This window comes from Nicotiana sylvestris, chromosome 3 (genome assembly GCF_000393655.2).
Source record: "Nicotiana sylvestris chromosome 3, ASM39365v2, whole genome shotgun sequence".
Taxonomy (NCBI): domain Eukaryota; kingdom Viridiplantae; phylum Streptophyta; class Magnoliopsida; order Solanales; family Solanaceae; genus Nicotiana; species Nicotiana sylvestris.
Window position 1 is genome coordinate 61,738,309 of NC_091059.1, and position 16,008 is coordinate 61,754,316.

General features: G+C 35.6%; 1 protein-coding gene across 4 annotated transcripts; it reads left to right on the forward strand.

Moving 5' to 3' along the window:
- On the forward strand, positions 1-12,894 carry LOC104214673 (uncharacterized). 4 transcript variants are annotated; one of them, XM_070170796.1, is made up of 9 exons: positions 1-184; positions 373-1,774; positions 2,124-2,242; positions 7,827-8,444; positions 8,530-8,836; positions 9,128-9,293; positions 9,432-9,531; positions 9,670-9,828; positions 12,812-12,894. In XM_070170796.1, exons 2-8 carry the CDS (start codon positions 599-601, stop codon positions 9,785-9,787), a joined length of 2,604 nt encoding a protein of 867 aa, XP_070026897.1. In that variant the 5' UTR covers positions 1-184; positions 373-598; the 3' UTR covers positions 9,788-9,828; positions 12,812-12,894. The 4 variants fall into 4 exon arrangements, with proteins under 4 accessions (XP_070026897.1, XP_009762684.1, XP_009762685.1 ...); XM_009764382.2 differs by lacking the exon at positions 12,812-12,894 and adding an exon at positions 10,157-10,228; XM_009764383.2 differs by lacking the exon at positions 12,812-12,894 and adding an exon at positions 10,162-10,228.
- The last annotated feature ends 3,114 nt before the right edge of the window (positions 12,895-16,008 follow it).

Here is a 16,008-nt window from a genome sequence, read left to right on the forward strand (position 1 = left end):
GCACCCGATCTTTCAACAATATCGTAATTTCCCAGATCATCTTTTGTTTTTACCATTTCTCTTCTCTTTCATCTTCTCTTTCTCCCTCTATACAATACATTATATAAACATTTCTATGGTGGACTTACAATCAGCGTGTTATTTGATTCTTACACTCTTCAGCCATAAGCAACAACCTTCACTGGTACGTTTCCCTTTTTGACCTCGCAATCATTTGCTACTTCTGCACTCTACTGTTTCACTTTCCAGTTCAATTTATTCAATCTCATTATAGAATTATGTTTAATTCTTCTTTTGCGTGCATATATTTTCATTGCAGTGATAAAATTTGGAACTTTTTATAACTTGTCTGACCTGTGTTAATCTGATCAGGTGATTGTGGTATTTATCAAACGTGGCATTGGCCATCTATGGAGTTAATGAAATTTGATGTGAAATTAGGTTTAGAGTTTAGTAGATGGAGTTACTCGGGAGGAATTTGTATGATTTTGGTGGGGGAAAATGGTGTGTTCTGCATTTAGGTGGGTTTTAATTAGGGTAATTTCATTGTTGTATGATGTGTTAAGAGTCTTAGGTTGGGGGTAGTGGGGTTTGAAGGATGACTGATGTTCAGCAACAACTGCAACAGAAGCCCGAGAGCACGGGGGATGATGCCAGCTCTGAATTTGAGAGGGGATGGGAGGAGTTAATAATGCGCGGGCACTTGGATGAGTGTATGTCGTTTGCTGCTTGTAGTTCAGCACGCAACACTGAAGACGAGGACGATGAGAGCAATGATCGTCTTGTCAGAAGGAGAAGGAGGAGTTCGGGAATTGAAGGTGGTGATGACCTGGCTGAGTCTTCTGCTGCTAGGAGGAGGCATTCACGGATTTTGAGTAGGTGGGCTGCTAGACAGGCAGAAGATATGATCACTACTATCGAGAGGAGGAGTAGTGAGTCTGAGTTGATGGCACTTTCTGGTTTGCATACTGTGTCGACGCTTGATTCTTCGTTCTTGATAGAATCACGATCTCCTAGTTCAAGGCATCAGGGTGATGCTGAGAGGAGCAGTAGAGCTTCGACCATCTTGCAAATGTGGCGGGAGTTGGAGGATGAGCATATACTGAATCGTGCCCGAGATAGGGTGAGGGAAAGACTGACACAACAGAGGAGTGTGGATTCTAGTACCAATATTTCTAGTACTAGTATTTCAGAAAGCCGGGAGAGTGAGAACAATGGTAGTTTGGTGGATGCTAATGAGAGTGAGAATGAATATGGTACTTGGTCTCCTGATGTGATCGGACCACAGATTGAGAACAGCGAGCATGAAAACTCCAGCCGTGAACAGTCTCCTGACCTAGGGGAAGTTGAGAGGGAGAGGGTGAGGCAAATCGTTCGTGGATGGATGGAGAGCGGGGTCAGTGACCATTCATCTAATGTCTCCCAGAGGAACGGTGGCCCAAGAGGCGAATGGCTGGGGGAGACAGAGCGTGAAAGGGTAAGAATTGTGAGGGAGTGGGTCCAAATGACTAGTCAACAAAGAGGAGCTCGTGGTGGCAGAAGGGAAGAACAATCCAGTGGGCTTAGTGCTCAAGTTGATCGTGTTCGTGATGGGTCCGCTGTTGACCATGAGGAAGGCCAGCCAGAGCATGTAAGAAGAGACATGCTGAGGCTGCGTGGAAGGCAAGCTTTACTTGATTTGCTTGTGAGGATTGAAAGGGAAAGACAGGGGGAGCTTCAGGGTCTTTTAGAGCATCGTGCAGTTTCTGATTTTGCCCATCGCAGTAGGATTCAGGTTAGTTTCTAATCTTTATCCCTTTTATTCTTCATCCAGTTTTCATCTTCTATTTTACTTACGGAATCCTCGACAGAAATCATGATTTAATTGTCCATTTGCACATTATGTTGTTTGTCCTTCGTTAATTGTGAAGTTTGACATTTTGAAGTTGAGAATTGAAATTACAGAGATATTCACTGTCTTGAACTGTGGTTGGTTTTACGTTGTTCCTATTAGAGGTAGATACAACTAGCCTGTTTGAGTGTTGCCGGCTGTACTTGGAGGTGTCTTTGACCCGACTGTCAGCTAATTTTTTCTAGAGTTGTTGCTTACTTGCTTAGGTATCTCATTTTATACCTTTTTACAGTCACTACTCAGAGGAAGGTTCTTGAGAAATGAAGTGCCTGCTGAGGAAGAGAGACCACCTTCAATGGCAGCAAGCGAATTAGTTCAGCTTAGGCAACGCCACACTGTCTCTGGGCTCAGGTACATGGCCTGGTTTAGTTGTGTTTTGCTGCAGGATTTGTCTCAATAATTGAAATTTATTACTTGTTGAAGCTTGTCCTATGTAATAAGTTATCAAATGTCTTTTCCCGTGCTGCATACTCTTTCAGTTTTGCTGTAGGGCATATCATCTGGTCCAATTAACTTCTGCAGCTGTCAGAATGATTCATGTGTTTTTAAAATGATGGATAGCACCCTCAAGTATGATCATATCATTGTAACTTATATTTAGGTTCCAGCATTACCAACTAGGTTTTTGTGCTGTCATCCAGTTTGTTGATAGCCAAGGTAAGAGCCTGTTTGGCCAAGCTTCTGGGAGGTCAAAAGTACCTTTTGCCTCAAAAAAGTACTTTTTAAAAAATTTAAGTTGTTTGGCCAAGATAGAGAAGTACATAACCAGTTTTTCTACTTTTGGGAAGAAGCAGAAAATTCTAGCTTGCAGAAGCAGAAAATTAATTTATTCAAGACAAAACTATCCTCACCATAAATTTATATTTTTCAAATTATCCCTTACTAATTTAAGCCTTTTTTTTGTTTCTAGTTTCTACCATTCTTTTAAAATTATATATATATATATATATATATCTACATTCTTGTTTTTGATTTTTTTTTCTGTGTGTAATGTCTTGTAACTTTCCAAATTATCCTCTTCTTTTTTTCACACTAAAGTAAACTATCTACATCCTTCTTTGGATTTTCAATTCTCTTCCTACAAATAATCATTTATAATTTCTTTTGTTATAGTCTATTAATTCCCGAATCTTTAAAAACAGTTAGCAAATCTAATTTGTAAAATTACCTACAAATAGGTAATAAATTTACAATTGCATCGCATAATCTATATATTATTAAACGAAGAAGAAAAAGCATCCACATTAAGCCAAGTGACACTCTCACAATAGGTCACTTAGCAATTTAGGACAAAGTTAGTTAGGTTAGGTAATAATTAGTTTTTTCTTTGAATTTAAATTTTAAGAAAATTAAATTATGCATTATGTGTTGTTAATAATTAGTTACTCTTTTTGAATTTGAATTTAAACATACTTCTATTTTTTTTTACAAAAACAATAACTTTATATATTTAAATCATTTCTGTTTTACGCTCAATGCCATCTTTCAAGTTTGACACTCAAAATCATCTTGCTACAACTACCATGGCTATACATAATTTCATTCATCCGACAACATTCTTGTAACGATAAGGAATTCAACTATTTGCTAATGAAGACATTACTACAGAGATTGAGGAAGGAGATGGGCCTTTTGGTATTCCTTTAGAAATGCAAGCAAGTCTCTACTAATATGGAGGCGTTGTGTGATAGAGCTAGAGATGAAATTGTTGAGAAATATTAGCATGTGTGAGTAACTTTGCTTATTATCTCATAGTGGATTATCAATATATAGTACTTTGTGGAATAGACTTCTAATTCATATTGAATGATGACAATAAGTAATTATACATGATAATATTATATGCTTTGATATAAATATTGATTTAAATCTTTAATATGTATGTTTACGTTATGTTTTTTATTTTAATTAAATAAAATAAAAAATAATAAAAGTCTCTTACGATAATATTTAAGTTTATTTTTCTCTTTAAAATAATTATAAGACCTTAGTACTATCCTTTTGGTAATTTGATACTCAAAAGCACTTTTTAGAAAGGTTGGCCAAACACAATTTGTTTACCAAATGTTGCAAAAAGTACTTCTTAAATGAATTGGCCAAACACAAACTATTTTTTTTCAAAAGCACTTTTAGAAGAAGCACTTTTGAAAAAAAGTACTTTTCGAAAAAGTATTTTTTGAGAGTAGCAGTTTGTGTTTGACCAATTGATGTACTTTCAAGGTTTTGCACCTCTCAAGTACAAAGAAGAGAGAAAAACAAAAGCACCCCGCTAAAGTTTTTCACAAAACAAGCGAAAGCGTTCTTCAAACTCACGTTAGAAGAATGTAAGATGGAAAGAAACCTCACCCACACGTTCCCCAATCCCGCAAGATTGCAAGAAGAGTTGAATAAAGGAAGAACAATGAAATATAAAATAAATCACGTTTTTGAAGCAATAGCTTAGAAAAACTAATCACCAATGTATGTTTATTTTCAACATATTAAGCCCTTTAAATAGGCCTTACAATGAGTAAACTTGGTAAGGTTAAGGAAAACTAATCCTAATTAGACTAGAATAAGAATAAGGCTAAGAAAACCTATCCTAACTAAAATAGGAAAAAGAATTCTAGTAGGAATGGGATACCAACTAACAATCCTAGTTTGACTAGAACTACAAATATAACCCTACTAAAACAAAAATTAAATTCCTAGGAAACAAGAAATAAGAAATCCCAATCTTTAAGGAAAAGAAATCCTAATCTTGAATGGATTCTTAGACTTCTTCAATTTCTTGAAATTCTTGGGCCTCAATTGGACTAAGGCTAATTAGTGTAAGCATTTTAAATTCATGGCCCAATTCTCTAAATCCATTGGCACCTTCATGAGCCCAACCAACAAGCCTCCATTGTTGTAGAAAACATGGCCTCTATATGTTCATCACCAATTTATTTAAGAAGCGCTTTTTGCAATATTTGATAAGAAAATTGTGTTTTCTTTCAAAAAGTACTTTTGAGTATCAAATTACAAAAAAGGACGGTATCAATGTTAATTTTACAATTAGTATAAATTAAAAGAGAACTTTTTAAAATATTTATTGTAAAAGAATTTAATTCATTTTTTATTTTTATTTAAATAAATGTAAAAAACACTATCTATTAGGTAGTATTGCATTTTTTCAATTATAATATATGTATGCATGCCAAAAAGAAATAGGAATAAAGCTACAAACTAGAGATCATATGATATTGGTATACTACAAAAGAAAAAATAATTCATATCTTGTGAAGCGAGTGTTTGAATCTAGTGATTAGCCTTGTAAATTATTTCAAAGAGGAATAGAAGACGAAGAAAAGAAGAAACAACAAAATAAAAAAGAAAGAGATTTATTTGTAGTGGAAAGTCTATTCCAAAGAGGATAGTAGAAGGAGAATAAAAATATGCCGAATTAAAAAAGAGAAGAGAGAAGGAAGGGATGATAGGAAAAAAAAAAGGAAAAAAAAAAGTTAAATTAATGAGGGATAATTTGGAAAATATAAATTCATGGTAAGGATATTTTGTCTTGAAAAAAAAAATAATTTTCTTCGACTTTTTAAAAAAAGCTAGAATTTGCAGCTTCTTTCCTAAAGCAGAAAACTGCTTCTGCTGCTGCTCAAAAATACTTATCTGTTTTGGCTAAACACCTCATGTGGTGTATTTGGGGACACATTAGGTGATCTTACTATACTCATCTGAATTCAAGTTGGGTTATTTGGCTATTAAATTTTATTGCTTGACTAATGTCATTGAACTATTGTGTCTAAGATCACTTAGAACTCAAAGATACTGCAGTACAAGCCTATAGATGTGTTCAAGTAAGGTCGTTATTTGTTTCTAAGGATTACTTTGGTTGTTTTCCCCTAAAAGCTGCTTGTGAATTGGTCTCTCTGCACATTTCAGTTCTTTTCTCCTTTTCTGTTGGCCATATATTTTCTTGAGTTCTCTTTCTCTTCTGTCTATAATTGACACTTTTAAGTACAAATTGTGCATGTGAGGCTATAGAGTGATTTCAGTTCAGTATCTGTTTCGTGTATCTATCTTAGTGGACAAATCTTAACCCCTCCCCCCCCCCCCCACACACACACACAACAAACAGAAAGGAAAAAATGCACCATGCTTAATAATGTGGGATTTTCTTAAAAGTGAAGATTTATGAAGGAACCCCCTTTTATATTATATTCTTCTTTTTGAGAATCATAAGGTTATATACATGAAGCACAAAGATTGTGCCAAAATTATACACTATTCAGTTCTCTTCCAATTACTGTAGGAAGCTGAGAAACTCTTTCGTCCTATCAACTGTATTAACATCTTCTAGCCTACACCAAAAACCCAAAAAGGGAATACATCTGTATTACAGAATATAAATGTTGTCATATTTGTTTTCAAGAAACATCTTTGGTTCCTCTACCTCCAAATCACCCACCAGACAAGCAGGAATGGTCTCCCAAATCTTCCGCTTCCCCTTCCCAACGTCCTTGCAAGTCCAGCATTATAGCAGTTACTCAATAGTTCTTGGCATAACCTAGCTGATCCGGAAAATATTGAAGAACAGATTCCAGATCTAAGTAGCAAAGATACAGTGCAAAAATCTAGTGATTAGTTTCCTCTTCGCTCCTTTCATACAGCAGGCATCTGCTACATAGAGTCATCCCTCTACTTTGTAAATTCTGTTGAGTTAGCACTCCCTCATTCACTAAGGTCAACAAATAACAAGACACCGTGTATGGAGCCCTGGTCCTCCAAATCTGTTTCCATGGCCATGAGAGTTGAGACTGCCCCAAGCTTGAAGAAGATAACAGAATGAACATACCATTGTTCTGTGGAATCCATAATAGCTTATCTGTGTCCTCTTCCTGAACTGTAAAGATACCAAGTAGCTGAATAAGGCGAGAAACCTTTTCCAATTACCAGTCATTGTACTTTCTCCTAAAGTGGAAATCCGAACCAGTATTACGTCTACATTGTGCCACACTTTGTTGATTGTCCACCACCATGCTGTATAATTCTGGAAAATTGTCCTTTTAAAGGTGAATGCCCTAGCCATGCATCATCCCAGGAGAGAGTTTTACTAACATTTCTCACCAAGTTATTGCACCTGAAGTCATCCCCCTGACTTCTAATGTACTTCCATACACTTACTCCATAAGTCAGACTTGTTTGTTTGAGTACAACAATTATTGTCCATCCCATACTTCTTGGTTACCACCATCTTCCAGAGAGAACCTTCTTTAAGATTAAATCTCCAGAACCACTTCAATAGGAGATCTTTTTGTTATGATATCTGAGATTTCCGAATGTATCGTGTTCTTCCTTTTTTATTTATATGTTGTAGTACTGTATAAGCTATCAAAGAGATTATTGCGGTCTTTCACTCATTAAGAACTCAGGCGGATTGATCTCAAATTACGCATGTTAACTGTGGCTAAAAGGGAGTTGAGGTAATTGAATGCGGACCTTTTGTGAAAATAAAATGAACTAGAGGATAAAGTAGCTTCGACGAAACCACCTTTAGTTTGATAGTAATGTTTTATAGATCTTAGTTTGCATGGCACAATGTATTTATTCTTTCTTATATGATGCTTGTAATATTGTTTAGTAATTATTTGATTATGCATATCTTAAAAATGGCCCGCTTAGTGGGAATTCTCCTTTTTGGAATTTCTAGAAGCACTTGACAAAGAATCCACATTTTCATTTTCTGCTTTATTATGGAGCTTTAATCTTTGAAAAGGTTTTCTGCTTTGTGTTTCGTGCTTCATCTTATCTCTTGCATGAGATGGCTACCGAAGTGATTTTACATTTCCCAATTCTCAGCTTTCTGTACTTTTGTGAAAGAATCTGCATTTATAGCTATTTTTGCAAAATGATCACTTTTACTGTGTTGATGCATGATTTCTTGTTCTTTTATCTCAACCAGGGAAGGATTCCGCTCCAGATTAGAAAACATTGTACGTGGTCAAGTTAGCAGCAATTCTGAATCTTCATCTAACAGTGGCAATGGTGGTTTGAGAAATAACCAGACTCGTACAAATCCTTCACAGGATGTACAAAACGAAAGTCTTGAGCAGCTGCAGTCTAGGGAACAGGAGCGGAGTGCTCATCAGTTGTCTGATCACAGAGAGAATGTTGATTCCACTACAGCTGGTCAGGCTACAAATCAGCTAGCATCTCCTAACCAAGGAAGGCGTCGAGTGGAACCTGTTGTTGAAGCTGAGGGAGGAAATCACCGCGGTGAAACTTCTAATGAACGGACTCGTGGAATTATGGAGAGTACAAGTGGGAATTGGCCACAAAATCAACCAATTGCTTGGCCCCCTGAAACAACAGGTGAAGTGAACGGAGATGAACTTCGTTTACCAGAAAATCATGAGGTTTGGCATGAGGATGGGTCACGAGAAGCTGTGGAGAATAGGTCAGAAGGGCCTTCTGATCCTCCTAGAATGCGGCGTTCTGTCCCTTATAGGAGAGTTAGTAGATTCCATCCGCCCGATGATGATAATGTGTATAGTATGGAACTCAGGGAGCTTCTTAGCAGGTAAAATGCATGTGTCATTCTGTTTTCCCATCTGTGCTTATGAGGTCTTCTTGTTCTTTATTTGTTGAGATTCTTTGTCTGGTAGGAGGAGTGTTTCCAATCTTCTTCGCAGTGGCTTCCGTGAAAGTTTAGATCATTTAATTCAGTCATATGTAGAAAGGCAAGGCCGCACTCCAATTGAGTGGGATATGCATAGGAACTTGCCTATTCCAAGTTCACCCGAAAGAGATCAGGACCTACAGAATGATGAGAGAAATGCTGCTCAACCGGAAGGAATTAGCAGGCCTTCACTTGTGCGACCATCTCCTCCTGTACCTCCTCCACAACCACTTTGGCATCAGGATGTGCACCAGTCTGGTTGGCCACGTCACACTGTGCATCGTTCTGAACTTGTAAGCTTACCATCCCTTCCTAGAATCTAGTGTTAGATGTCCTGATAATTTTTCCAGTTGATAGTGGTACCTTAAGGCTATGCTTCCCTTCCTACCATCCTTTCACAACTTAGAATCTTACACTCTTTACATGCTGGTAAGAAAAGCATCTAAATATTCTGTTCATTCCTGTATCTATAGTGGTTTCATCTTATCAAATTTTCCCACGGTCTTTATATGTTCCATAAAAGAATGATTTCAGTATATTTATGCTGCTTTATCCGGAACTGAGCGCATTCTGTTCTGGAGCAGGAGTGGGAGGCGATGAATGATCTTAGAGCGGACATGGGAAGACTACAGCAAGGTATGAATCACATGCAAAAGATGTTGGAGGCCTGCATGGATATGCAACTGGAGTTGCAACGTTCTGTCAGACAGGAAGTTTCAGCTGCTTTGAATAGATCAGCTGGCGGACAAGGTCTGTCTCTCATCTACGGCATACAATAAAACATTGAAGCTCTTATGATTGTCGTACCTCCTCTAATCCATTTATCTGTTTCTCTTCAACATCAGTTAATTTCTTCTGATTGGGTTTTTCCCTGCAAATTTATCACAGGAGTTGCTGAGACTTCAGCTGATGGATCTAAATGGGGCCACGTGAAAAAGGGTACTTGCTGTATTTGTTGTGATAATCACATTGATGCCTTGTTGTACAGGTAAAAGTTTTGTTATGCAGTTTCATGTACCTTGCAGCAACTATTTTAAAAAGTGCAAGGAATGAGTCTTATTGAGCGATATAACAATGATGTGTTCAAGATCTTTTGATAGTTAATGCTTTCTTTGTATTTTGGCAGATGTGGGCACATGTGCACTTGCTCCACATGTGCAAATGAATTGGTCCGAGGTGGAGGGAAGTGTCCATTGTGCCGGGCACCCATTGTTGAGGTGATCCGAGCTTACTCGATACTCTAAAAAGAAAGGACAGGAAGCTCAAGAAAAACTGAGAAAAATTGGTAAGTTATAGAGGAGTTGTATGCTCCCTCTTGCCGAGCTTCTTAGATTCCTTGCTTGCCTCTGTTCTTCTGATTATGTGGTTACGCGCTGTATAGTTGGGATAACTACCGGCAGTTCTATTGCATCCATTCATTCGTAAATGGAAGGTTAATTCTTTTCCAATTTATGACTTATTCTGATTTTGTTCTTTTGTTTTTTTTTCCTTTTCCTTTTTGGATTAAGCAAGAGGCACCGATTTCTTTTTCCTTTTTATTATTCATAGTTATATTATATTTTTGGCTTAAAACTAGGTGAAGAGAGAGTAAATAATAAAGTATTGGTTTATAGGGCAGTGGTTCTCGCTGGTGCTGCTGTTTACAGGGAAAAAGAAGGAAACGGCATTGGGAGGTTCATGAACTATTCATAAGTTCGAATATCATCTCTAAAACTTTGATTTGCAGTTTGATTTGAAATAACGGTGATCTTTTACGATTAATTTTGACCAATTGTAATCAGATAACTAAGTGTCGAAATGATAAAAATTGATCAATCTACGTAGGAATAAATTAAATTTTCAACCGTCAAATCGACATTAGCCTAGTCATACATAAATTGATCATTGGTCATTATGACGACTACACTTTTTGGTTGAATACCTACCATAGACGTTGAGTAAAGTTTTGCATTGTTTCGTTTTGGAAGTCCAAGTAATAACATCAGGAATGAGAAGTGCACAAATTCGTGTTTGAGGAAATATATTTAAAACTGAATAATGTCATGGTTGATTGGTTGTTTTATAGTTCTCTGTCATGATGTCAACATCACGAGTATAATTTTTTGGTTCAATACCTATCATTAATTATGAGTAAGTTTCATAAAGTTTCGGTTTAGAAGCCAAAGTAATAAGTAATAACGTTAAGAAAGACAAATTCGCGTTTAAGGAAATGTTCTTGAAACTGAGCAATGTTAATGATTATTGTTCAGTGCCACCTTGACTTCAACGGAAAGGAGAGACAGAAAGATTTATTTTGGTCTAAAATAAAGGATTTTAGAAAGACTCTCTTAATCACTACCAAGTGGTGCGTAATGACGTTTGATTGGACTAAGTTGACGGGAAAACTTTGCCCCACAAAATGTTTACGCCAAATCATATCAAGTATGGTTGAGTGATTCACTGATGTGGAAATACATGGAATTAACCATGATTAAGTGAGAAAAGTGTATGTGACAATACATGTGTTATGAATCTACTAATTTTAATATAAATAACCAGTGCAAATAAGTTATTACCCTAAGTTGACAAACTACTCTTTGATGCAGAGGTTGATAATCTTTTCAATTCCATTCCAATTAAGTTTTTCTTCTACTTTTAATTGTCATGTTTCGTGCTTTTTGTTACTTGTTGGAGGCACTCGAAAAAAACTGTGACGTTCGATTCAAGTTTTGCCAAAAATGCCACCTAAATTCTATTTATATATAGTTTGGCCACTCCCGTGGAGCCGTAGATCAGAAAAACAAGGGTTTTTTTTCACTCCTATACATTATTTGAAACTTTATTACCCTTAATGTTCATGTTTAGCTAATTACCCGGCATAAACAGGTTTTGTTTACAAAATATATACAATTCACCTTAAAAAGCTCCTAAATCCATTATTTGTGCGTTCGATCAAGGAATTTAGTTACATTCTTTTCCTTTTTTTCTCCTTTCTCTTTTCTTATTTTTCTTCCGCCAGGAATCTTGAAACTATTGCTTTCACCAAAATGTACAACGTAAATATAGAGCCTTGCATATAACATCATTAGGCAAATAGAAAATTAGAAAAGGTGGAGATTTCTATCATCTAAATTGTCAGGTAATAATACTTGCACTGATTTTCCATGTCCAGAAAATCAATAAATTATTTGATCAATTTATTGTATATTTAGATGTGGACGATGTAGAGATACTTCAGTCGAGTCATGTCTTCCAAATAGAATTTTATCAATAACGGGCTATTTAATTATTTACAACAAATCAATAAAATTTTTATCGCTCCTAACTAATAAATGATTCATGACGTGTCTTGCAAATAAACTTTTATTGTTTAACGGTTATGTGATATGTAATCGCGCTTCAAATTATAATTCCTGAAGTTAAATTGCTTAGTTCACTACGAACGCCAAACGTAGTACTTTCTGCAGGTAGAATTGTGTCGAGGTAAAGTACTCTTAATAACAACATCTTCTGCTTCCTCTTTATCTTGGTTTTCTGTACAAAGCCATCTATTGATTGGCAAAAGAAACACTATAGCCATCTATTAATAGTAGCATTATATCTAGAGAATTTCCCACTCAGATTCAGAATGATCATTAGCTGAGACATCAGCACACATCCTTTTTAAATGCACAAACTTCAAACTTTTCTGGCAAACAATCCTCTCACAAAGCACAAACAACAACACTACTCCTATACCATCATTCACAACCAGGGATTGGCCAAATACACGGGCATCCCTTAAGAAAGAACACTACAACAACATCATCACCTGGGAAGAGCTCCTGCCATTCTGCTTCTGGAAAATCTGGCTTACAAAAAACAACAATCTATTCAATAACAGAAAGGAAAGGGTGGACACCAAAAGTTCTATAGATAAGGCAACTGAGTTTGTAACCAATATATTGAATAAAGCACCCAAAATTAAAAAATAATATCTGGGTCAAATAGGAGCCACCAAAAACCAACACTTACAAGCTCAACACTGATGGAGCCGTAACAACAAATCCTGGAAGGGGAGGACTAGGAGGAGTCTTCAGAAATGCAAGTGAAAACTGGGTACTGGGCTAGATGGGATCAATCCAGCACACCACTAATACTCGGGCAAAATTGCTAGCCATTCTGAAAGGGCTGCAAATTGCAGAAGAAAGACAGTTAACACCGTTGGAAATAAACACTGATTCAACTGAGGTAATTAAAATGCTAATCAATAGGAACCCCATTCTTGACTCACTTATTCATGAATGCAGGTCAATCGTCCAAAGACTAGGCGACGTGGTGGTGAAGCACAGCTACAAGGAGACCAACAGAGAGTTGCTGACCTATTGGCAAAGGAGGGCACTAACAAGAACTTTTTTGAAAATATTTTTGTAACAGCAGTTCCTCCGGTGTTTGTCACGCATGTCTTTTGGGCAGACATTGCAGGAACTGCTTTCCAAAGACAAATTATGGACTGTAATATTTTTAACGATGGTTAGGTAGTGGTGGATTTGATATATCCACCCACAAACAATCCGTTTGTAACCCCTAACGAGTAGTTTAGTTTGCTTATATAAAATGCATCCAGTTTAACCAAAAAAAAAAAGAATGATCATTAGCCGACAAGTTCTTTGTGTTCGCGTTCGTGGCATGAACCTGCATCTTTTATACATTTTTTCTACACAGTTAAATACAACTACAATATCATACAACTTAAATACAATTGTTATACAAGTTTTATACAATATGTCTTTTGTATATTTTGTATATGATTTATACATAGTAAAAATAAATTTCATATAACTAATTATATATTATACAACTTATCTACAATTTTCATACATTATTTCTACCCAGTTAAATACAACTACAATAACATACAACTTAAATACAAATTTTATACAAAATTTATACAATATGTCTTTTGTATATTTTGTATCCGATTTATACATAGTAAAAATAAATTTTATACAACTAATTATATATTATACAACTTATCTACACTTTTCATACATTATTTCTACCCAGTTATATACAACTATAATATCATACAACTTAAATATATTTTTTATACAATATTGTTTAACTTTCATACAATAGTTAGATAAAAAAATATATATAAACAACAGAATACAATTTTTCTATAATTTTTCTATAATTTCACTGCAATTTTGTAAATATAATGTATATCATGTCTTCTTCTTCTTCTTCTTCTTCTTCTTCTTCTTCTTCTTCGAGTTTCAATCTGAAATTCAGCCAAAATCAAGTCTAATCTTTACCAAAACATCCTCAAAATTGAGATATAAACTCCAAACCATATACCCAATTGTTTGCAACAACACCCAATCCAAACAAATAATGGTTTTTGAAAACCCAAATTCGAATTCAAAACTTCAAAGCTTTTTAATGGCTCTCAATGGTGAAATTGTTGCTCTCTTTTCCTTTGCTTTACATTACTGATTAGAGATTGAGAGATAGAGAGAGACGTAGAGAGAATCCCAATTCTTTGCAACAATACCCAATTCAAACAAATAATATTTTTCGAAAACCCAAATCAAATGAAGGAATATCTGCTCCTTTGTCTTTTGTAGGGCTGTTCTTTGAAGATATCTTCTTCTTCATTGAAAATCAAGCTAATCAGAGACGTTAATGGAGGTAGGAATTTTGAATAAGAGTAAAAATTTCGTCTAGTTTTTGAAGAAGAGATGAAATGGGCGTTAATGGAGGATTTATGAGATTTGTGAAGAGAAAATCATGGGTGAGGGGGTGGGATATGGAGAGAGAAACGTGGGGGAGTGAAAATATACGGTAGAGTTATTTTAGGACACTAATTAATATCATTAATTCTCTTAAAATATACATAAATGGTAATTGGGTATATAAAATGTAATTATAGTAAAACTTGAGTAAGGAGGGTAATATAATTTCATATAGTGTATAAGAATGTAAAAATCTCGAAAAACAAAGAGAAAAAGATTGAAAATTTTACCTCATATAGCAAAGGTTTACACCATATTTATTATAAATAAAAGCCCTTTTAAAATATTATTTTCTATAGCTACCTTTTAATTTTTATAGCAAAATATATATTTATAGTATATACTACCTGTCACACCTCCTTTTTGCGCGCCCGCCCCGAAGGGTTAGACGCGCGAGGGAGTTTTTCCAATTTAAGTGACAATATTCGAAATGGGATTATTTATTTAATTCAGAGTCGCCACTTGGGAAAGGTTTGGCTTTTGGTGTCCCAAGTCACCGGTTTATCTTGAATCCCAAATCGAGGAAAATATTCGACTTTTCCAAATGAAGTCTGCGAACCAGAAATTCTAAGTAAGGAATTCTGTTGACCCGAGGGAAGGTGTTAGGCACCCTCGAATCCCGTGGTTCTAGCACGGTCGCTTAAATTGTTATAATGGCTAAATATCTTATTTAAATATATGTTATGACTTACGTGCTTTTATTAAGTTTAAACCGCTTTTATTATTATCATTTATTTTTATAGAATTGCAACGTCGTGAAAATGCATCTCGAACCACGTCACAATCAATGCACCCGTGGTCGTCGACACATTTTGACTCCGTTGAGATTCGGATTTGGGTCACATCAATGTGCACCCGTGTTTAAGAAGGTTAAATTATTAAAGGTGCGCCTAAAGCAACTAGCGTATTGTTATTTTGGGAAGGCCGTAAAATTCGCTAAACGGCCTGTCCCGAATTCTAAGTATTTTAATATATACATTTAGAGGGCCCCGCAGCTTTACATTTTTATTTGGCGAGGGTCGCCTCTATTTTTTGAAAAGGATATCCTAAAGTGGCTACATTTCTAATACATTTGTCTCTAAAAAATGAAAGAGAAAAAATACTGAACTTACTTGTTTAAGCAACTATCATACTAAACCTCCACTATATATGACGAATCCAAATATTGCTTGATTGCCTAATTGGTTGTTTATGAGCTGAGAATTAATCTCATGCCTCGTCTTTAGGGAGTGAATAAGTTTTGTTAATTTGCTAAGGGGATTGCAAGCAAATTAATAACGTACACTAAATTTGCATTAAAAACGACCTTCCAGTTCGGATTGCAAAACTAGCTTATTTGGTCTTGATAAATGAAATTAGTTGTTTATTAGGAAAACCACTGTTGATTGAACTCAGAAAAGTAGTCGCGTTATTTCGAAACGATGAATCTATATTGAAGCTCATATCGAAACTATGTAGAAAACAAGTAGTCCAGTAGAAGGGTCAGCATACATTATTACCTTGTTAACGTAACGCTGCAAGAGAATTAGTTTGGGGTACATCTTATCTTGAAGTCAATAGAAACGAATGTAGCAGATTCGATGGTTCAGAGATCTAGGCAAAAATACATACATGTGCTTGCTATGATTCTATGTTATGATATCATAACTGAAACAAAGCTAACGATTGCATGCTTTAAAACACATCTGATTTATCAAGCCAATGCTATC